Source organism: Artibeus jamaicensis, unplaced genomic scaffold (assembly GCF_021234435.1).
Source record: "Artibeus jamaicensis isolate MK-2021 breed Jamaican fruit bat unplaced genomic scaffold, CSHL_Jam_final contig_432, whole genome shotgun sequence".
In the NCBI taxonomy this organism is placed as follows: Eukaryota; Metazoa; Chordata; class Mammalia; order Chiroptera; family Phyllostomidae; genus Artibeus; species Artibeus jamaicensis.
The window spans coordinates 14,538,401-14,560,852 of record NW_026521828.1 but is presented as its reverse complement, the minus strand read 5'-3'; the positions used below and the strand labels follow the sequence as shown (position 1 = coordinate 14,560,852).

The following is a 22,452-nucleotide window of genomic DNA, read 5'->3' as shown; positions in this document are numbered from 1 at the left end:
CCAGTCAAATAAATACTGTGTGAAAACAGCCATTTTTAATGTAATCTTTCCTTCTTTTCAGGGCAAGTGTGATGAGTTTAGAAGCCAAATGAAAGATGGAAAACTCATCTGTACCCGAGAAAATGACCCTGTCCGTGGTCCAGATGGCAAGACACATGGCAATACATGTAATATGTGTAAGGACCAACTGTGAGTATTTTTCAATAATGGGTCTTGAATTGTGAGTCTTGAAGTATAAAGATCATTTCTCATCAGTTTGAGTAAATGACGTGTTTTTAAGACCTAGTGATTCATGAGATGTTTGTTTACTTTGGTGGAAATGTTTCTTTCCATTTTTTTTCTTCCAGGGAAAGGGAAGTAGCTGAGAAAAAAAAGAAAGAGGAGGGTGGCAAGCAAAACACAGGAGAAAAGAGCAAGGAAAATCAGGTAATGTGTTAATAACGAAATCAAGATGATTGTTTGTATGGTTAATGTATCCAACAAATATTGATGGAATGCCTGTTATGTTACAGTCATTGGGGTAAAATGGTGGTAAACCAGAAAGACATGGCCAGGTCTTGCAAGGAAGTGGCACCCTAACCAGTGCCCTGGGCACAACTCCAATACTTGTAGGACCAGTGAAAACTCTCAAATTATTGTTATCAAGTGAACTTTTTTCAAAGTTTTAAAACAGAAGTAGAAACAAAGTAACCAAGCAGAGACTTCTGCCAAGATGGAGGCATAGGTGGAAACACTCTGCCTTCTCTCACAACCAAGTTTAAAAACAACAAGTTTTAGCAACAAAAATGCAGTCAGACGACAGAAAATTGAACTATATGGAAGTCTGACAAGAAGGAACCCTTCAGCCAAACCGGCAAGAGGGGCAGAGCCAGCAGCAGAGTGGGGTCGGGCAGGAAAGATCCACCTGACCAACTAGAGTGCGACCCAGGCCAGCAGCCAGTGGGTAGATCCCAGGTGTGGAGTAGCAGCGGGCGGACCCACTGAGGGCGCAAGGCAGCGGAACCACTGAAGGCTGACTGTGGTCACACATTCTCACTCAGATAACTAAAGAAGGAGCAAGCAGTGAGACTGAGTTAGACCATGCAGGCACCAGCAGAGAGGGGACCACCATTGTCTCTCTCTGACCCCGCCCCCACATGCAGCATCACAAACCAGCGACCTGGGTGGCCCCAACCTGGTGAACACCTAAGGCTCCGCTCCTCATACCTAACAGGTATGAACAAGCAAAACATTATGGCTCAAGAAGAACAACTCAGAGCCCCAGAGCCAATAACTCTAAGTGATGAAGAAATAGACAAACTTTCAGAGGCACAGTTCAAAACACTGGTGATCGGGATGCTCACAGAAGTGGTTGATTTTAGTCACAAATTAGAGGAACATATGAAGGCTAAACTAATTGAAATGAAGGGAAACACACAGGAAACCAATAGTAATGGAAAGGAAACTGGGACTCAAATCAAGGGAGTGAACGAGAACAAAGAAGAAGATGACCAAACAGAAAAGGATGAAGAAACAAAAATTCAAAAAAATGAGGAGAGGCTTAGGAACCTCCAGGACATCTTTAAATGTTCCAACATCCAAATTATAGGGGTACCAGAAGGGGAAGAGAAACAGCCATGAGTAGAAAACTTATTTGAACAAATAATAAAGGAGAATTTCCCTAAACTGGCAAAGGAAATAGACTTCCAGGAAATCCAGGAAGCTCAGAGAGTCCCAAAGAAGTTGGACCCAAGAAGGAACACACCAAGGCACATCATCATTACATTAGCCAAGATTAAAATGAAGAAGAGAATCCTAGAAGCAGCAAGAGATAAGGGGACAATCACCTACAAAGGAGTGCCCATCAGACTGTCAGCTGATTTCTCAAAAGAGACCCTACAGGCAAGAAGGGACTGGAAAGAGGTATTCTAAATCATGAAATCCAAAGACCTACAACCAAGATTACTCTATCCAGCAAAGCTTTCATTTAGAAAGGAAGGACAGATAAAGTGCTTCTCAGATAAGGTCAAATTCAAGAAGTTCATCATCACCAAGCCCTTATTATATGAAATGTTAAAGGAACTTACCTAAGAAAAAGAAGATAAAAAAGATGAACAGTGAAAGGACAGCAAACTCACAGTTATTAAGAACCACACCTAAAACAAAAGCAAACTAAAAGGACAGCTAGATCAGGAGTGGAAACATAGAAATGAAGATCTCGAGGAGGGTTAGCAACAGGGGAGTGGGAGAAGGAGAAGGGGGTAGAAGGTACAGGAAATAAGTAGCATAGATGGTAGGTAGAAAATAGATAGGGAGGAGGGCAAGAATAGTATGGGAAATATAGAATCTAAAGAACTTGAGACATGTGGTCATAAATTAAAGAGGGGAATGGTGGAGGAGGGGGTGTGCAGGGTGGAGGGGAATGAAGGGGGTGGAATAGAGCAACTGTAATGGCATAATCAATAAAATATATATTAAAAAATAAAATAAAAAAAAAAGTAACCAAGCAAATAGATACCAAAAGTACAAACATTACCTCAGATGGGCTCAGGATAATACAATCTGGATTCGGCATTACAGTGCCATCTTGTGTTCAGTTTGGGGCTTGAACACATGGTGGTCAGTGCTTTCCTACACCAACACAGAGGTGTAGGAAATAAGCTGTACAGAATCTTTTCTACTCCATCTGTGAACTCCAATTACAAAAGTAAAATAGTGAAATTTCCCCGGAAAGGTTTTCCCATTAATGATGCAACTTTTCACTAGGTCTATACTGCCTAAACAAAATGAAACATTAATAGTAACTATTATTTAAAAAATAGATTGGGGGCATCTGTTAGGCATTTTGGTAGATGAATGGTATTGTGAAAACTTGTTATTGTATAACTTCAAATGACATCTGCTGGCCATTTATTCTATTTGTGATCTTGCTCAGTTTTTTTTATTATTTACTATCTACTATAAGAATGAATGGCAAACAAAACATGCTTTCTATATACATGTACATAAAAAATGTCCAGATACTGTGCTTATGTGGTTAAAAAAAAAAAAGAAAAAGGAGCTGTGGTCTAATCTATGCAGGCAAAATGAAATAAGCTTTACAAAGCATTTGCATCATCACATTTAAACCTCCCCCCAAATCTGTGCATTAGTGGTGGTGTGCATTTTACAGTTCAAGAAAACTCAGAGACATTAACTATAGACACATAATAAATAGAAGGTCCCAGGATTGCACCCATAAAGCAAAGGCCACAATACAGAAAGATGGATGCTATTATAAGCATATATCCAGGTATGTTGGGCACCTGGAAAAAGAAATTATTCTAGTAACTTCTAAATATGGTAGCTGTGAGACTTATTTTTGTCTTGCAAAAAATTTATGCTTTACTAATGACATTAGCAGTAACAATCGACTCTCAGTATTTGAATGTTTTCTCCATTTTTCTAGTTTTAAACCTTTCTCTTCAGCTTTTTTCTTTTTTTAATATATATTTTTATTTTATTGATTATGCCATTACATTTCTTCTATCCCCCCTCTATTCCCCTCCACCCTGCACACCCTTCCCCCACAACTCCCCCCCTTTAGTTCATGAACATGTGTCCCAAGTTCTTTAGATTCTATATTTCCCCTACTATTCTTACCCTCCCCACTATTTATTTTCTATCTACTGTCTATGCTACTTATTTTCTGTACCTTCTCCCCCTTCTCCTTCTCCCACTCCCCTGTTGAGCCTGCCTCCCTGCGCCACTGGGCCTTGCGATCTGTCTCAATGCTCGCCTCTTCACTGGTTTATGTGCATGCAAATGTGCGACCGACTACAGACAGCCAGCCGTGCCTCTTCCCTGGGTCAACCCGTAGCTAGCCTGCACCTGGGTTCTGCGCCCTCAGCTGCCTGTGCACTGCCTTGGTCTGGGGATCTTTTTTGCCCGTCCTGTTCTGCTGCTGGCTTCACCCCTCTCACAGGTTTAGCTGAGCGATTTGTTATTTTCGGACTCCGTATTGTTAGATTTTCTGTGTGGTTTGGTTATGTTTATTGTTGTTAAAACTTTATTGTTTTTAGATTTGGTTGTGCGAGGACATAAAGTGTTTCCACCTATGCCTCCATCTTGGCAGAAGTCCCCTCTCTTCCTGTATATGGTAGCCATGAGACTTTTAATGTGTTAATTAAACACCGAATTCCAGATAATTTTTTAAATGCCCAGTAAAAGTAGGTCTAGAGTTGTTTGGGGCCATCACAATGTAAAGAAAGAAGGATAACTACAATCTAAATTAATACTTTTAAGGTAATCTTCCCACACCTCTGTTTGTCTATTTGGGTTAATGGATGTTCAAGACAAACTTCTGTAGATGTCCAAAGCTTTCAATATAGGCCAGATCCTGTGGATTTAGTTCCACTGGCTTCTTTTTAAGGTTCTTATTTTTCAAAGAACCAAAAAGACAGCTCTATCTTCTCACAAATGTATAGGAGTTTTTGTTCTCTGCCAGGTAAAATCAGTGAAGAAAAGAAAACTAGCCTGGTCACGAATGGGTTTCTGATCACAAATCAACATTAACTTTAGTTACTTCATCTCTGCAAGCCTTCATTTTTCCTTGTCTGTAAAATGATGATAATAAATGTTTATCCTACAGGGTTTTTATGACAACTGAAGGAAATCTGTTAGCGAACACAACAAAGTTCCTGGCATATGAGACAGATTTGATTTAAATTTTAAAAAAATTATTGTCGAGGGACAAACTTAAAAGTTTACATCTCAGTATGTTTTACCCACAGAGCATCTTTTAGTTCATTCCAGAGCTTTTTCTGCAGTGAGTATGAGTACAGTTATAGACAGACAGGTTTGGGGCTCAGCCCACTCAAAAACTGTAAAAAAATAATATGGGCAGTCCTAGGAGGTAGTTACATTCCTTGGGGGGGGGCAAGACAGTTATTTAAGAAGAATGCTGTGGGAATGATTCTGAGAAAATAGTGAATTATGTACCTGTGAAATATATTCCATCTCTCTAATTTAATTTGCTTTAGATTTCCTCTCACCCTCAAACATTTTGAGTTTAGGTCTTCTCAACAAATCTCATTTTCAGTTCTTCAGATCAGACTCACACATTAACACCTCCCTTTGCTCCTGTTGGCAGGACCGGTGTCATGAATTCCGGACCATGGTGAGAGATGGGAAGCTCCCCTGTACCATGGAAAACAACCCAGTGCAAGGCCCAGATGGCAAGATGCATGTCAACAAGTGCGCCATGTGTCAGACCATCTTGTATGTGAGGGGGCTTACCGACTTATCTGCTTGCTGGGCCTGTAGACCTCAAAAGAGTTCCTCTTGGTTTAGAATGGCAGGCAGTTGGCATCACACATTACAAGTATAGTAACAGCTCCTCACTTGAAAAGAGGACAATAAGTCTTTAAAACACTCTCCCAAGAAATTTTTATTTTGATGTGGAGCAGCATAATCATACCTGGAGCATGTGAGATAGGGGGGAGCTGTTGGATTGCATCCAAATATGGACTTTCAAAGAGGAAGCTTATCAGCTAAGTAATACAGGACAGAACAGTTCACTGTGCAGACACTCAGCTTTTCATATATGTAAAGGGAATGACAATTTCACTATTGTTTGTATAGGTATTTGAGGAGATAATATGTAAATATGTTTATAAACTTTAAAGCACTAAAACTATATAGTGAACAGTCAACACTGGAGATTTTAGTTGCACTTTTATAAAAATGAGAAATGAAGCAACTTTCTATGTGAAACCCATAAGTAGACTCTGCTAGGGGATCATCTCATTCTGACAGCTTAGTAACTGAGTTTAGGAAGCTGCTAGCATCACCATAAATGTGGAAATTCCAACAAACAGAACTCATTAGTAAAGAAAGTATTTTAGATATTTTAAAATATGAGAATGCAGAGTTAGATTGTTAATGTTTAAAGTAAAAAAGTAGTTGATTAAAAAATATTGGTGGGGAGACAGGGCAGAGGGGGGGCTGGGATGGGAGAAATTGACAAAAAAACTGTACTTGAAAAATAACTAACTAAATAAAAAATTCTTAAAAAAATTTCAATAATAACTGGAAAACCTACTCTTTTTTATTCTACAGTGAGAGAGAAGCTAGTGAGAGAAAAAGGAATGAAGAGAAATCACATGACAAGCCTTCAAGTGATACAAAGGTTATTTCTTAAAAGATATGAAGAAAGCTATTTAACTTTTCAGCCTAAGATCTTGAATTCTCTCCACTTTTGGGATAATGAAGATGCTAATCTTTTGCCTGAAAGAAATTTGATTTTGCCCATGTTGTCAATTTGTATAAAAAGATGTTTTTCTAGCTTTGAGGTTTAATGTTTTTCTGAATTTTGTGGAGATTCTCTTACAGTGTATCAATCGTTGCTTTTGTGTCTCCTCTTGGGGGGAATGTGGGTTGAGAAAGAGAGGGTAAAAGAAATCCACTACGACCTCCCCTGCATGCTCCTGTCTGATACTAAATGTGAAGTGAGGGTGCAGGTGGCTTGTTGATATTGACTTTAACCATCCGGGTAATACACACTAGCCTAAAAGCCTCCCCTCTGGCTTTTCCCTTGATCCCTTTTTTCCACTTTCTTCAGGTGATTTTCTCAGCATGAGCAAATCAATAGTGTGCATGCATGATGCTGCCTTTTCTGTTTGCTTTTCAAGACTGCAAAGAAGATATGTTATTCAGTCCTTTCCCAGGGATAATCCATCCCATTTGTAGGGTTAGATCCCTGTGAGAGCATCCTTTGGTTGAGGAATATGGGGGGATAGAAAGATGGGAAGGAAAGGGCGAGAGAGAGAAGGCGGTCTATCAAGTGTTGTTTTACCTTTCCCTGCATTTCCAGGACCAGTGTAAAGAAGTCCCGAAAAGAATGGAGAATGGAAAGTTTGGGCAGTCTGGGCATTCCTCTGTCTCCGTTGACCACATAAGTGAAGTTAGTCTGAGCCCAGAGCCCTGAGCCCAAATTTGAAAAAACCACCAAGTCAAGAAGGGAAACAGACATGTTAACTTCTTTCTCATTTCCTAGGATGAATGTGGTAACTTTCGGCAGTACCTGAGGAATGACAACCTCATATGCACTCGAGAGAATGACCCCGTGCGTGGTGCTGATGGAAAGTTATATAAAAACAAGTGTTACATGTGCAGAACTATCTTGTGAGTAAGAGGGCCCTCTTACCCCTTCCATTTGTAGGGGAACTGCATTTTTAGAAACCACTGTTTAAATAAATGTGTACCTGTGAACCATGGGGTCCTTAAGATAAATTTTTATAGTCAAGGCCCTTAACTTGACAATGCCTAATATAGGAGAAAGAGTGCTTGAGACAGGAATCCGGATGTAAGCTCTAACCATGATATTTACTAGCTGTCACTGAAAAAGAATTGTATTTCAGCTCTCAGAATTATAGTTATAAGAAATTATTTCAGATTTTTGTTCCATAACTAGATCAGACTCAACAGAGAAGGATCTTATTTTTAAAAAAATATGGAGTTTTGTTCCCCAAAATGTATGAAGTCAATCTCTAGGGTTAAGGAATTTGTGTTTAAGAAAGGGTTTCTAGGTTATTTTGATGAACAGCCATGCTTGGGAACCAATGGACTTGATCAATAATGATGATGACAATAATCATAATTACCACCATCATCATCACCACCACCATCATCATCATTATTAGTATTCATTTAGCTATTTGTAGAACATTTTTTTAGGAAATTACCAATACCACCCTATTGTACATTCTAGAAAAATCAAAGCTCAAGGGATCTAAGCAACTTATCTACAATCACACACCTATCAGGATATGAGAGCTCTAAACCTGAGCCCAGCTGTGTGCTTTCCTTAACGTCTCACCCTGGTCACCCTTGGCGTTCTGTGTTTTGAGCACAGAGTGTCCTGTGATTCCATTATATTTTATCAGAATTGTTTAACTTCCCACTGGAAGTTCCAGGAGCCATTCTTTGTGGCTAAACCTTTACATTATTTTGTGTATTCTTCTTTAGTCAAAAAGAAGCTTTGGAAAGGGCAAGACTCCAAGAGAAAACACCCCAACCTCGATCTTCTGAAGAGGAAGACAGTCTGGTAAGATGGACTTTTTCTGAAAAGCTGCTTATTAACTTAACACATTTATTGTGGAGGGTGGGGGACTGTTGGCCCTATAAATTGCATTTCCATAGAAAAGCCTGGGAAATGCTGATTCAGTATAGCTATCAAGTCCTTTAAGGATTAAGCATAGTTCATATTTGGTGAGAGTTCTGGGATTACTGACAAGTTCCTTATTCTTTGGTCTTTGAGGTTATTAGACCCACTCCTAACCAATTTAGTACATTTTTGACATTTTAAAAAGTGGATGTGTAATGAATGTGACTTATCTCACATGTGGTCAGGTAAGTTGTTAGGAGACTTGATTCTGTGATTTCAGCACACCAGAAAAGTTTCCTCAGGCAGCTTCCTCTCACTCCCCACCCCAAACCAAATCCCCTTCCGAGGAATCTAGAGTGCTATGTTCAGCAACTTCGCACTGGTGAAATTTATGGCAATTAACACTTTTTATTTAAAATATAGCTTGATGGCCATCAGTACTGTATACCTTAATGTCAATCAGCCTTATTGAGTTGCTTTTTTAGAGCTTTGCCAAGGTCAGAAGCAGAAGGGAGGAAATGGCACACGAGAGCATGAAGTATGTATACAAAGTGGAGTTTCACATTGGGCCCCAAAAGGCAGATTTTTCTACCTAGTCAGAAAAAAAAGGTATCAAATATGAATTTTACTTAATTATTTGCCCAATTCATGCAGGATAATGAGTGAATTGTACTAGTGGAATATATACTGATTAAATATGTATACTAAATTAGGCACTACACTAGTGATCCTGAAGCAAGAAGAGCTATGCACAAAATCTGTTCTTTTGTTCCAGCTTTATTGAGATATGACATAAAAATTGTATGAGTTTAAGATGTGCAATGTATTAATTTGATACACTTGTATTTTGCAAAGTGATTACCACCATAGCATTATCTAATACCTTCATCTTCTCGCATAATTACCATTTCTTTTTTTTTGAGGTAAAACATTTAAGATCAAAGCAATTTACAGATTCAATGCAATACCTATTTAAGTACCAATAGCATATTTCACAGGCATAGAACAAACACTTCAAAATTTATATGGAACCATAAATGACCCTGAATAGCAGTTGCACTTTTGAGAAAAAAGAACAAAGTAGGAGGGATCACAATACCTGATATCAAACTGTATAACAAGGCCACTGTAATCAAGACAGCCCGGTACTGGCATAAAAACAGGCACATAGACAAATGGAACAGAACAGAGAGCCCAGAAATCAACCCAACTCTCTACAGTCAATTAATATTCAACAAAGTGGGCAGTAACATAAAATGGAGTAAAGATAGCCTCTTTAACAAATGGCGTTGGGAGAACTGGACAGCTACTTGCAAAAAATTGAAACTTGAGCACCAACTTACACCATACACCAAAATAAATTCAAAGTGGATAAAAGACTTAAATATAAGCCGTGAAACCATTAAAGTCCTAGAGGAGAACATTGGCAGGAAAATCTCAGATATTTCATGCAGCAACATATTTACTGATATGTCCCCTAGAGCAAGGAATATAAAAGAAAGAATAAACAAATGGGATCTCATCAAAATAAAAAGCTTCTGCATGGCTAAATAAAAGTATTAAATTTAAAAGACAACCAACTGTATTGGAAAATATATTTGCCAATGATACCACAGACAAAGGCTTAATCTCCAAAATATACAAAGAACTTACATGACTCCACTCTAAGAAGACAAATAACCCAATTAAAAGAAGGGCAAAGGACTTGAACAGACACTTCTCCAAGGAGGACATACAGAGGATCCAGAGACACATTAAAAGATGCTCAATATCACTAGCCATCAGAGAGATGCAAATTAAAACCACAAGGAGATACAACTTTACACTGGTCAGGATGGCTATCATAAACAAAGCAACAAACAACAAATGTTGGAGAGGTTGTGGGAAAAGGGGTCTTTACTTCACTGTTGGTGGGATTGCAGACTGGTAAAACCATTATGGAAAACAGTATGGAATTTTCTCAGAAAACTGAAAACGGACCTGCCTTTTGACCCAGCAATTCCACTGCTAGGATTATATCCTAAGAATCCTAAAACATCAATTTCAAAGAACCTATGCACCACAATGTTCATAGCAGCACAATTTACAATAGCCAAGAGTTGGAAGCAACCTAGGTGCCCATCAGTAAATGAATGGATCAAAAATTGTGGTACATATACACAATGGAATTCTATGCAGCAGAGAGAAAGAAGGAGCTCCTACACTTTGCAACAACATGGATGGAACTGGAAAGCATTATGCTGTGTGAAATAGGCCAGGTGTTGAAAGACAAATACCATATGATCTCACCTTTAACAGGAAGCTAAACAACAAAACAAACAAGCAAGCAGAATAGAAACAAAAGACACTGAAATAGAGAACAAGGGTTCAGTGACCAGAGGAGAGAGTGGAGAGAATTTAAGGGGGAAAAAGGGGAGGGATTTGGAGGAACAAGTATGAAGGACATAAGGACCAGAACTAAGGGGAGTGGAAATGGGAGGGAGGTGGGGAGCAAGGGGTGGGGGAGGCTGGGATGGGAGAAATAGACAGAAAACTGTACTTGAAAAATAATAAACTAAAATAAAATAAAACATTTCAGATCTACTCACTCAGCAACTTTCAGTTATATAATTCAGTATTATTAGCTATAATCACCCTCTGTACATTAGATCCCCAGAACCTGTTTATCTTATAACTGGAAGTTTGTAGTCTTGGACCAGGAGTGCCCCCGCCCCTTTCTCCTGTCTCAGCCTTTGGCAACTCTCTCTGTAAGTTTGGCTTTTTTGAGATTTCCTACAGAAGTGATAACATACAGTATTTGTCTTTCTTTGTCCGACTAATCTCAATTAGCCTAATGCCTTCACTGTTCATCCAAGTTTTCTTAATGGCAAGATTTCCTTCCTTTTCATAAGTGAATAATATTTCATTTTACACACATACACACACACACACACTATAGCTTCTTTACCTACTCATCCATTCACAATACTTAGGTTTTTTCTGTATCTTTGCTTTGTAAGTAATAAAATCTGTTCTTTAAAAAAGCACTTTACTGAAGCATAGTTGTCATGTAAAAAAGTGCACACATCATAAGTGATCACACCTGTGTAAATCGCCAGGAGACCAGAAACCCATCATGCTTCCTCCTAATGTACAATCTGGTCTTGAGCTGAAATTTCTCTTGGAGAAGAGAACCACATTTAATATTTATTCTGTCATCTATTTAACCATTCACTTATTCATTCTACAAATATTTACTAAGCTCCTATTTTTCCAAGCATTATTTATGTGTATAAGAACAATAGCCTCTGTCTGTAACTAAAACAGAACTCTCTAGACTCATTGGGGTTTATTCTGGAAGGACACAATTAATAGATAATGTGAATAAAAATATAATTGGCAAGGGGGAAATAAAATAGAAAAATGATATTATAAATTCTGGGTTACAATTTTAAGTATGCTACACTTTTAAGTATGCTATAAGAAAAGAGCTCTCTGGGAAAGGGACACTTGCACCAGGGCCTAAAGAGATTGATTTCACATGTGTGAGAGACATGTGTGAGAGAGAGGAGTGCATTCCAAGAGGAGGATCAGCAAAGCCCCAAGGAGAGTAAAGAGTCCAGTGTAGTTGAAATAGAATGACCTCAGACAGAGCTGTAGGGGAGGAAGTCATTAAAGTCACAGGGAGCCAGGTTACATTGGATTTTGAACGTGGTGGCTATTCTTCTGAATGAAAAATTTGAAGAGTAGTGATGTGATCTATTTATACTTTAAAAGAGTAACTGCCTATTCTAATGAAAATGTGCTGCAGGCAGACAAGAGAGAAAACTAGACAGCTTGTTAGCCATAGCAGTAATCCACAGAGAAGATGACGTTAGTTTATATATGGAGGTAGTAGTGATAGAAGTCAGGACAGGGCGCTAGACCCTGGGTGCGTTTTGAAGGTGAAGAATGCATTCAGAGTTGATGAAGTATGTAAGAAAAAGAGAAGCATCCTGTGCATGTTGCTTCTTTGTAAGGCTTTATCCTAGTAATTTTGAACTTTGTAGCAGCAGATACCTAAAAAATATTAACAACATGCATGGTCTGGTCCTGCCTTTGTCAGTGACTCATAGAAGGTACTTCTCTAAATTCTCCTTCATATCTCTATCAATTTGGAACTCATATAATCCAAAAAGGATTCCATGTCAATGTTTGAATTATTTATTGAAAACAAAAACTTCATAGGAAGTTTTTTGTTCCTGAAAGGAATGTCAACACAGTCGATACTATGAAATGTCCTATTTCTTCTCTGTGTTTGTTTCAGAAAGTGGTTGTCACAGAACTTCTTAATTTCATCTCTGGTCATATTTATTGGCATGTAATTATTCATAACATTGCCACATTATTCTTTTAATACCTATATTTATATAGTGATATTCCTTTTTATACTTAACATGGTAATATTTTGCAAATGGTTTGTTAATTTACTAATCTTTTTAAAAATTAACATTTGACTTTCTTCTGTTTTCTATTTCATAAACTCTTCCTCTTGATTAATTAGTTTTTTCTATTTTCTTTGAGCTTAATTTTCTAGCTTATGAGAAGAAAATTTAGATCATTGTTTAAAACTTTATTCTGTTTTAATTCTATCATTATAACTTTCCCTCAAATTACTGTATTAATTAGTGCAATTTGACAGCTTAAACTTTCATTACTATTCAGTTCAAAGCATTTCTGAATTCTGATTACTTTGAGTCATAAGTAATTCAGTAGTGTGTTGCTTAATTTCTGAAGACCTAGGAACCTTATCAGTATCATATTTATTACTAGAATTATCCCACGGTGATCATAAAAATTATATTATATGACTTTAATTCTTTGAAACTTATTGACACTTGCTTAATGGCCCAGAATAAGGTTTATTTGGTAATAATTTAATATGTACTTAAAAAGAATATGTAGTTTACAATTTTTAGATAGAGGTTCATAAATCTCATTTAAGTCAAACTGTGTAATTTTGTTTTTCAAATATTCTATATCCTTTTTTTGTCTGTACTATCAGTTACTGAAAGATTTAATGTTTATATTCATGTTTATAAAGTTGCTTATGTCTACTTTCAGGTAGTCAATTTTTGCCTTGTATATTTTGAAAATATACTTTAAATATGTGAATGTTTGGGATTGTTATTCATGAATCTCCTATTTTATCATAAGAAATTCTCTTCTGCCCTGGCTGGTGTAGCTCAGTGGATTGAGTGCGGGCCTGTGAACCAAAGTATCGAGGTTCAATTCCCAGTTAGGGCACATGCCTGGGTTGCAGGCCAGTTCCCAGCAGGGGACACATGAGAGGCAACCATACATTGATATTTCTCTCCTTCTCTCTCCTTCCCTTCCACTCTAGAGATAAATAAATAAAAATCTTTAAAAAATTCTCTTCTTTATCTCTGCTAATAATTTTTGTCCTAAATTCCATTTAACTGGTATTAATATAGATATATATGTAGCTTCTGTATGATGAATGTTTGTATGTATATATTTTCTATTCTTTTAATTTCAATCTATTGGTTGAAATAGAAAGACATATTTAAAATATACTTTTTATAAACAATATATAGTTGAGTCTTTTTATCTTTCTAGTCTGATAATCTCTGCTCTTTAACTGGAGTACTTGGTCTTCTTATTCTTTAATGTAATTACTAACATAATTGTATTTAAGTCTTCTATAATTCTATTTCTTAAGTTTTTCTGTCTTTTTTTCCTTTGTTCTGATTTTTCTTGAGTTAATAAAGTTATTACTGAAATCACACTTCTAAAAGACTACAAAAAAACAAGTTATATTCCCTCCTCTACATAAAAGAATTGTTTTATATTGGGAAACATACTGAAAACATATACTGAGCCCTTAGTGTATGCCAAATGGCATTATGCATGCATTTAAATGCACTGTTGGATTTAATCCCCTAAAACACCAACATGAGATGAGAGCTATTATTATTCACGCTTCTCAGATGAGAAACTAAGGCTCAGAGGAGTTAGGTTAATCATTTCTCTAGTTTAGTGGCAGAACTAGGACTGAATGGCCCATGCAGTTAGCTAGTATTTACCTCTGAGTCTTTCCTTTTCAGATTGCATATAACCGATGCCCTTATTTAAGAAAAATGGTATTATTTTTTGCATGATTATCATCCTAATCTTCCTATGGGCATATCTCAGTTTTTCTATGCCCAATATCATGTAGAATTTCTGCTTTATTATGGCTTTGTTCTTCTTTGTTTCTTGGTTAGCTACTTATTTTCCCTACTATAAAGAAGCCAAGTCTGAGATAGAAATATGTGAGTTTGATCTTCATGACGATTTCTTTTTTTTTTATTTTAATTTTTTTTTTAAATTTTATTTAGTTACTTTTCAAGTACATTTTTTTTCTCCCCCCCCCCCGCCCAGTCTCCGATTTCTTTACTAATCAGTTATTCAAGTGAGATGGAGGAAATCAGGAGGATTTCCCCTAGTTCTTCCCTCTGCAGTGCCACATAGTGACCTGACTTGTGTTTTGCTTGTTTAGAATGCTGAGATCTGCCACAATTACCGAATAGTGCCCAAGATGGGTTACCTTTGCCCAAAGAATTTGCAGCCTGTGTGTGGTGATGATGGTCAGACATACAACAATCCATGCATGCTCTGTCATGAAAACCTGTAAGTATACAAATCCCACCATCATATATTCCAGTGTAAAGGCTCTTGAAGACAGTATTTGTCCATAGTTGTGAACTGATAGCAATTTGAGGTGTGCTGCAACCAGTTTACTAATCATAGCAGTTCAAAATGTAAAATTTGAGATCATTATCATCATATAATATAGAAGATATTTGATGTTATCCCTTTAATGAAATTGCCTATATATATTACTAGATGGAAGAGAAAAGATAAAGTGATGGGATTATGGCAATTAGAGAAAATCTCTGTAAGCCCACTACACTCATGGAAGTCTGAACATCTTCCATCCTTTGACTAACAGAAAAAAGTTGAGAATCATTGCTATATAGATTCAGCCCAGTCAAAAATCACTAATGGACCTTGGACCTTATCACTACCTGATAGTCACAGATTTCCCAGCCTCCCTTAGTCTTCTTGAAGCAGAAAGTGGTCTCATGCATAAAAAAGCACACTGGAGCAAGTGTGGCAGACCTGGTGTCTGCTCTCAGATCTGTTAATATCTGGGCATTGATGGGTCTATTATCTAATCATTCTGAGACTCAGTTTCTTCTTTAGAGAAGTGGAGACAGTTCTCTGAGTCAACTGGTTTCCCAGGGTTATTAAGAAGAATTATTCTTTTAAATTAAATACAAAGGATTCATTTTAAGACTTTTGCTATTGGTGGTAGCTTTATAGTTGTTTTTCTGCTCAAGTGCTATTTTACTCTCACCTCCAGTCACATTCCTCACCTCTTCCCAGCCTCTATTTGACTGGCTTTAAATGAGAACATGACGGCAAATCTTAACGTTTTTGCCTCATCCCACCTCATATTTACATGGTAATCTATGTACATTCCATCTTTCATAGACCACTGTAAGCACATTCCCAAATGCCAGGATGGACCTGATATCCTGCTTTTAAAACCTGGAAAAATATTTTAATTTACATTTATTTCCTTTTAAGTCGAATAACTCATAAAAGAAAAATAGCCACTCTACGTGTATTCTAAGTTCACATACTTAGAATAAAATCTGAACATGAGAGCTTTATGTGTTCTCACATCATGTTGGTAGGCCAGGCACTTTCACACTCACCCCACACTGAATCCTCACTCCCTGCCATGGAGTGCTGTTGCCTTCATTGAACAGAAGGTGAATCTGAGGTTCAGAGAGTGCAAGTAATTTTTTTAAAGTCACAAAGCCTAGGAAGTAGATGAGACAGGATTTTAATCTTGTTGCTTTGGGGATAATACAGTTTTACTTTCCTTCCACTATATTGCTGTTGTATACAAGGCCAGGAGTTCCTTAAAAAAATTGAGAGTCAAAGATTCCTTTGACAATATGAAGAAAGTCACGTCTTTCTAGAAAAGAAAAGATGTGACATTAACAATTCAGATGCATTATATCTATGGACACATTCATTCATCTCTTGAAGTCCATCCATAGATCTTATGGAGTTTTAAGTATTAAGAAATCCCTATTTAAAGAAAGAGTGCAACCATTCAGCAGTTTCTTATCATATAATGCCTCATCTTTAGCCCAGAAACCCTTCAACTTCTCTTTATTGTAAAGGCTATCCAATGCTCTTCAAGCATTCTACTAACTATATAAACCCATAACAATGAACATCTACTTCAAGAGAACTTTAGAGTAAGAAATCTCAATGATGAAAATATTAATAAAAGCATACACCTGGATGGATTGTTTATCTAATGATGAAGAAACAAGGAGTATATAATATGTACAGAAAACTCAGGCTATCCCAGGCAAAAGGAAACAGCACTGGTTTCTTCTGATTTAGAGGAAGCTGTAGGGAAACTATTTCAACTTGAGCGATACCCAAAGACAAGTGAACTGCCTCATTAAACAGTGAGTTTCTCATCACTGGAGTCAAACAAGCAGATGTTTAATATATAATATTTCTGAAGTAAGAGGCATTAAAAGTCATACCCTTTGAGTCTTTCCAATTATAAAATTCAGACTACATGTTGTGTCTTGTTATGAAATATACCTATATATGCATTCTACATTCTATATATATTTTAGGTTTATATAAATGTGTTTATATAAAATTTATTTTATAATCCCTAAGTCACATTATAGAAACTCAAAGTCCAATTTTTTTCTGGGACCCCATTTCCTCACCTGTAAAATAATGGCTTTTGGATTAAATCAAGGATGTCAAACTCATTTTCGCTGGGGGCCACATCAGCCTCACAGTTGCCTTCAAAGGGCTGAATGCAATTTTAGGACTGTATAAATGCAATTACTCCTTAACAGTTAAGTGAAAGTTTGGCACTGACACCAGGTAGAAACAAGGTGCCAGGCCAGATAAAACAAGGTGGCAGGTGGGATTTGGCCCACAGGCCCTGAGTTTGCCACCTGTGGACTAGATGATCTACAAATTTATTTCTAACATTCAATAATTCTGTAAGCATAGAGGTGAATGAAATGTGACAGAATAGATCCAAGACTGGGAAACAACCCTGGAGTTAGATCATCAACCATGGATGATGCCTACTAGAAAACAAGTTGAATGCAGGTCCCATGCCCTACCCCTAATGTCAGTTCTGGCTTAATGCCCAAATATCACCCTCATCAGCCTTTTTAAAAATTTTTCCTGTCTTTGGAAATTACTCTGTTCTGTTTTAGAATACGCCAAACTAATACACGCATACGCAGCCAGGGGCGGTGTGAGGAGAATAGAATCCCAGAAACAACACCTCTCAGCACGCCAGCATCTGTAAGTACATTGGAGTCCCTGATTGCACCGTTCGAACTGGTTGGTGAAGATAATTAAGTAATTACTGAAATATGTGGGAAGAATAATATAGTAATTAGCATTTTTAAAGTGTCTACTGGGATCCTTAATAGATTTTTTAGTAACTGTCCCTAACATAATTTCACTGAGTATGTGTTCTTTTCTGTGCTCTACAATAAAGAATGAGACAGAGAGCAAGAGAGGTTAGATAGCAACTGAACTAGATTTAAACTATTTCTGTTTAGCCCTCATATTCTTACATTTTACATTATATGAATCGACCTTCCAAAATGAAAAGTTGGCCTTTTTGTTTAAATCCCCACAGGGACATTTTGACACATGTTGCTGAGTTTGACAGTCTCCCTGGTGATGAGGAGTCTCTTCCTTTAGCAAGATGATATGTAACTTGGGGGAAAAAAACTAGGAATTTTCAAATAAAAGAAAATCTTTTGTTATCACATAAATATGGGTTCAAATTCCAGTTTTTGATATTCTTCATATGGGAGACCTTTGGCAAATCACATCACTATCTAAGCTAAAGGCCTTACTGAGTTATCGAAAGTATTCAAGAAATCCTGGCTTCTAAGTGCTTTGCACAATGTCTAAAAATTAATGGCATGTATTAATATTATCATTATTATTTTTAAGAGGCAAAAGTATGAACTTAGAGAAATGGACCCTGGCACAGTGCTTATTTTTAATAATTTTAATGAATTCTATTTTAATAAATTTATATTTTATAGTCACAAATATGTTTATATTTAATTAAAGCGAACAATATTTCATTAATATAATAAATAATTATATACTATTATCTAAATTATTATTTTGCTTCCTTCTACTACCACAAAAAGCTTTGGCAATAATACAATTGGAAACTATTCTGCCAAGTTTGAGGATCTTAAGTAATACTTGAAAGAGCATCTTCAAAAGAACTATTCAATGAGCCTTGTTACAGGAAGCCAGAAAACCAGGAGCTATAAGCCAGCTGTGTTTGGTTTCACACTAGCAGCTGGAGGACAGGTGGAACAGGCAGAGATGGGATGAAATCAGGAGATCTTCATTTCTTTCTAATGTGGCCTTGACAAAGTCATCTCTCTACCCTGGGTCTTTACATGTTCATAGAGAGGGTTTAAATTTTTGCTCTAGTCCCTGCGTTGTGTTTGCTATCTTATTACATATAAACTGTTAGTGGTTTGCCCATCATTTTACTGACAGAACATACTGTCCCCTCATCTCACAAACACACCTGGGCACATAAATAATAGGACAGGAAGGTCAAAATAACTTTTATACAAGTCCTATAGACCACATCTTAGAGCACACCTTGGTACAATTTTATTTAGGCAACTTGACGAAAGTTGTGAGGCTTTAGGAGGAATTTGCCATAGGATAATACTGAGAATATGTATTTATTCAAATAATGAAGAACCTTGCCAGGGCTAAGCACAGAAGGTTTGTCAGGGAGTTCCTTCCTTTTATATTTGGGTGCTTTATTTCCACTAGAATTATGTAACAGGCATTATTAACTATAGGAATTATATATGATGTTAGCTGATGGAATATGTCATTAGAACAAAAGGTGTCCTGGGCACAGTTTCAGTTCCCTCTGTCTGATTCAGTGCTGTGATTTTGGAATCACCAAGGTGGTACAGGTAGGTCATGGCTCAGAATTGCTCCAATAACTATTATGGATTCATATGCTGGAGGTTGGAATCTATTGCTTGACCATTTTCCCAGATAGAAGATTCCCTAAAAGAGTCTGGACTCCCATGAAAAGAATAAAAGGCTAAGAAGTCACAACTTGCCTGGGAAAATAGATTGAGGATCCTGGAACCCATACTCTTGCTTACTATCTAAGAAGGTCTTATTATACACTAACTGCTAAGATTAATATAACCCTTTAGAGTTTCATGTGCTTTTTCTTTTGCATCCTCACAATAGTCCTGTAAGTAGGGCAGGGATCAGTACCTTTCCTATTTTACAGAAAATCACCCTGGAAGAAATCCTGCAACTTATCAGTTACTCAGTGTTATATCTTGGGTCAATGCAGATTTCTGACTTGATTTCTTATGTTCTGCCACCATTCCTTAGGGGTCAAGAGTCTCTGAAAACCCAGGGCTCTGGAGAAGGAGTGACCTCGATTTAATAAAGATTAGCTACTTTGGCAGAAAATTGCTATCTTGCCAATACTGCTTTGTGAGACCCAATAACTGGCAATTCTCAATCCAGTGACAAAAATTTTCAAGACTCTAACATAAGGCCATAGCTTATCATTCTCAAACCAGAGAAAACCTCACAAGTTTATTTCAGCATGAAAGCTGAAATGGAGATTTGAATTTGCAATGACACTGTTGCTAGGACTCTGGGTGATAGTGTGTAGTTATATGGAAGGAAACTTGCTGAGGCCCTTACCCCCTTTTAAAAAATTGTGTTGCTTTAATGTTTTAAATGTTGATTTAAATAGTATATGAATATTGAAAGAGTCAGGCAAGGAAGACAGGTGCTTATATTCTTATGGCTTAAGACAAACTAGAAGTGTAAAGCATTAGTGGTAGAGGAATGGGATTTAAGTCCTGACCAAAAGTGAGACCGTGGCACATCATTAACTCTCTCTGAAGCTCAGTTTCCACCTCTGTGAAATGATGTTCATAATACATATCTCTCTGTATGAAGGCCACATGTAATCGAGAACAGAGTTCATTTTTTGTATCTACCTCAAAAGGTAGTATGTACTAGGTGCTCCATAAAGACTTATTGCCTCAATTGATTGAATGTGAAAGTGATTTTAAATTGTGAGCTCTTGGCAGAGTACAGGAATCTATGGATCTCTTTCCCTATGGTGCAGCTATAATTGTGTAGTACACATTTGTACAATGTCTCTGAATTTCTACCATCTAACCTATCATCTTCTCTTCTAGGACAAATGATGTGAGTATTGGTGAAAGCCATGAGGGAAGATACATGTTCCAATTCTGGACTGCCTACCTTTACCATCTGTATATACAGAGAATTCTTCAGAGCTCATCGTATTCACTATAGAAAACAATAGAGAGCTGTTGAGGGAATGGACTCACTGACTTTCAGTCTTCTCCATCTTTTTCCTCCTATATTCTGTGAACAGAGAGCACAAGAGGCATCCCCACCCAGTCTGTGCTCTGCAGCCTCCCAATCACGATATTGTTCCTGCCATTATTGTTCAATAAACGTAAACCCAGCAAAACACCCTTTCTGAAATTTCTTTGCCACTGTCTGACTAATATGAATTAGTTTTTTTTATAAAAGTTTAATAAATGCTACCCTTTTGTTTTGCTAATCCCACTGGTGGACAGAAATTCCTCACTTTTTTCCTATTCAAGTTGTTGTCATAAGTGGGGACAGAGGTAGAGAGACATGGGGTCCCAGACAGTCAACAGCTACATAAAGCCAACCAGCTACAAATCAACTTCACCTTCACTATCTGTCACCTTAGCAACTCCTCAGTCTAGCATCTCTGTTTTTGTGAATAGTATAACTAACCTCTCAGTTACATAAGCCCCATCCAATGACACAAACCAGTAATTTCTCACATCTAATCATTTTGCCTCTTGACAATATCTTTTTCGGGACCTTGGTTTTATGGTCTGGGAGAAGACTAAGGAAATGAGAGTTCCCAGTGTGTGTAAGTCTCTAGGCAGTACTGCCAATATAAGTATGAGTCATGTATGTAATTTCAAATTTTCTCACAGTTAAAACACTATGGGTAAAATTAATTTAAAAATATATTTTATCTAACCCAATATATTAAAAGCATTATTTCAAAATATTATCAATATCAAATTTTTAACTAAATATTTGATATTGATATGTATTTTGTACTTCCAGCACATCTCAGTTTGGACCAGTCACATTTCAAGTGCTCAATAGCTACATGGGGCTGGACTAAACTAGTCCATGAGCTAAAGCACATGAGAAATAAGCCAGTCATTGAAAGACAAATACCATATGATCTCACCTATAGGAAAAAACTAATGAACAGAATAAACTAACAAGCAAAATAGAACCAGAGGCATGAAAACATGGAACAGACTGACAATGACCAGAGGGGCTGGGGGAGGAGGGTGGAAAGAAGGGGAAGGAACTAGTCAAGGGACATGTATGAACAGCCTATGGACAAGAACAACAGGGTGGGGAATGACTGTGGGGGTGGGAGTTAGGCTAGGCGAAGGAGGGTAAAGAGGAAAAAATTCGGACAACTGTGATAAAGTAAAATTTTATTTAAAAGGAGATATTGGTTCTGAAACAATAAAACACATGAGAAATCTATCAGGAAATATAAACTTTAGAGAAAGGTGAATGGAACAACCAACTCTGTCATGCTCAGAATCTTGCTACTGGTACCTGGGGACAGCACTGATGTATGTTGTGCACATTTAGGCTCTGGGCTGGTGCTGAACACTCTCCTGAGGGAGAAAGCCTGTGGAGAGCCCATCATGGTTCAACTTGTTCTCAGCTACGAAGGAACTATGCCCGGAATGTCAGGCCTAGTTGGATTTGGGAAGTTAATTTTGCATTTTTTCCTTTGCTCTTTTTAGTTTAGATAAATTGTTAATAGGCTAATTATAGTAAAATATGGTGATCATTGTCCTTTGGAACTTTGTAAAAATAAATCAGTTTCTATGCTTTTTTCCCTATGTTATTATTAAGGGGAAAAAAGAGTCATGTAAGTCATTTTTTGAGCATAACAATTTCAGGGGGCAAAAGTGAGGAAATGATATTGCTGTTTGGCAATTCCAGGAGGTACAGGATGAGTTTAGAGATTCTATAACATGTGGAATCATCTCTTCTTCCTGGTTATTCACAGGAAATTTAGAAACTCTATTTTCATGGCCAAGACATACTATTTTTTGAGATAAAAAAGTAGTTGCTTTCTTATA

At 37.2% G+C, this 22,452-nt stretch overlaps 1 protein-coding gene across 1 annotated transcript in view; it reads left to right on the top strand.

Moving 5' to 3' along the window:
- Window positions 1-20,761, top strand: part of SPINK5 (serine peptidase inhibitor Kazal type 5) — a 160,625-nt gene extending 139,864 nt beyond the window's left edge. The window contains exons 26-35 of the mRNA XM_037161851.2: window positions 62-189; window positions 348-426; window positions 5,111-5,238; window positions 6,079-6,148; window positions 6,833-6,922; window positions 7,016-7,143; window positions 7,987-8,065; window positions 14,646-14,776; window positions 17,428-17,518; window positions 20,458-20,761. Coding sequence (XP_037017746.2) covers window positions 62-189; window positions 348-426; window positions 5,111-5,238; window positions 6,079-6,148; window positions 6,833-6,922; window positions 7,016-7,143; window positions 7,987-8,065; window positions 14,646-14,776; window positions 17,428-17,518; window positions 20,458-20,466 — 933 coding nt within the window. The 3' untranslated portion in view covers window positions 20,467-20,761. The remainder of the gene's footprint in view (window positions 1-61; window positions 190-347; window positions 427-5,110; window positions 5,239-6,078; window positions 6,149-6,832; window positions 6,923-7,015; window positions 7,144-7,986; window positions 8,066-14,645; window positions 14,777-17,427; window positions 17,519-20,457) is intronic.
- The last annotated feature ends 1,691 nt before the right edge of the window (window positions 20,762-22,452 follow it).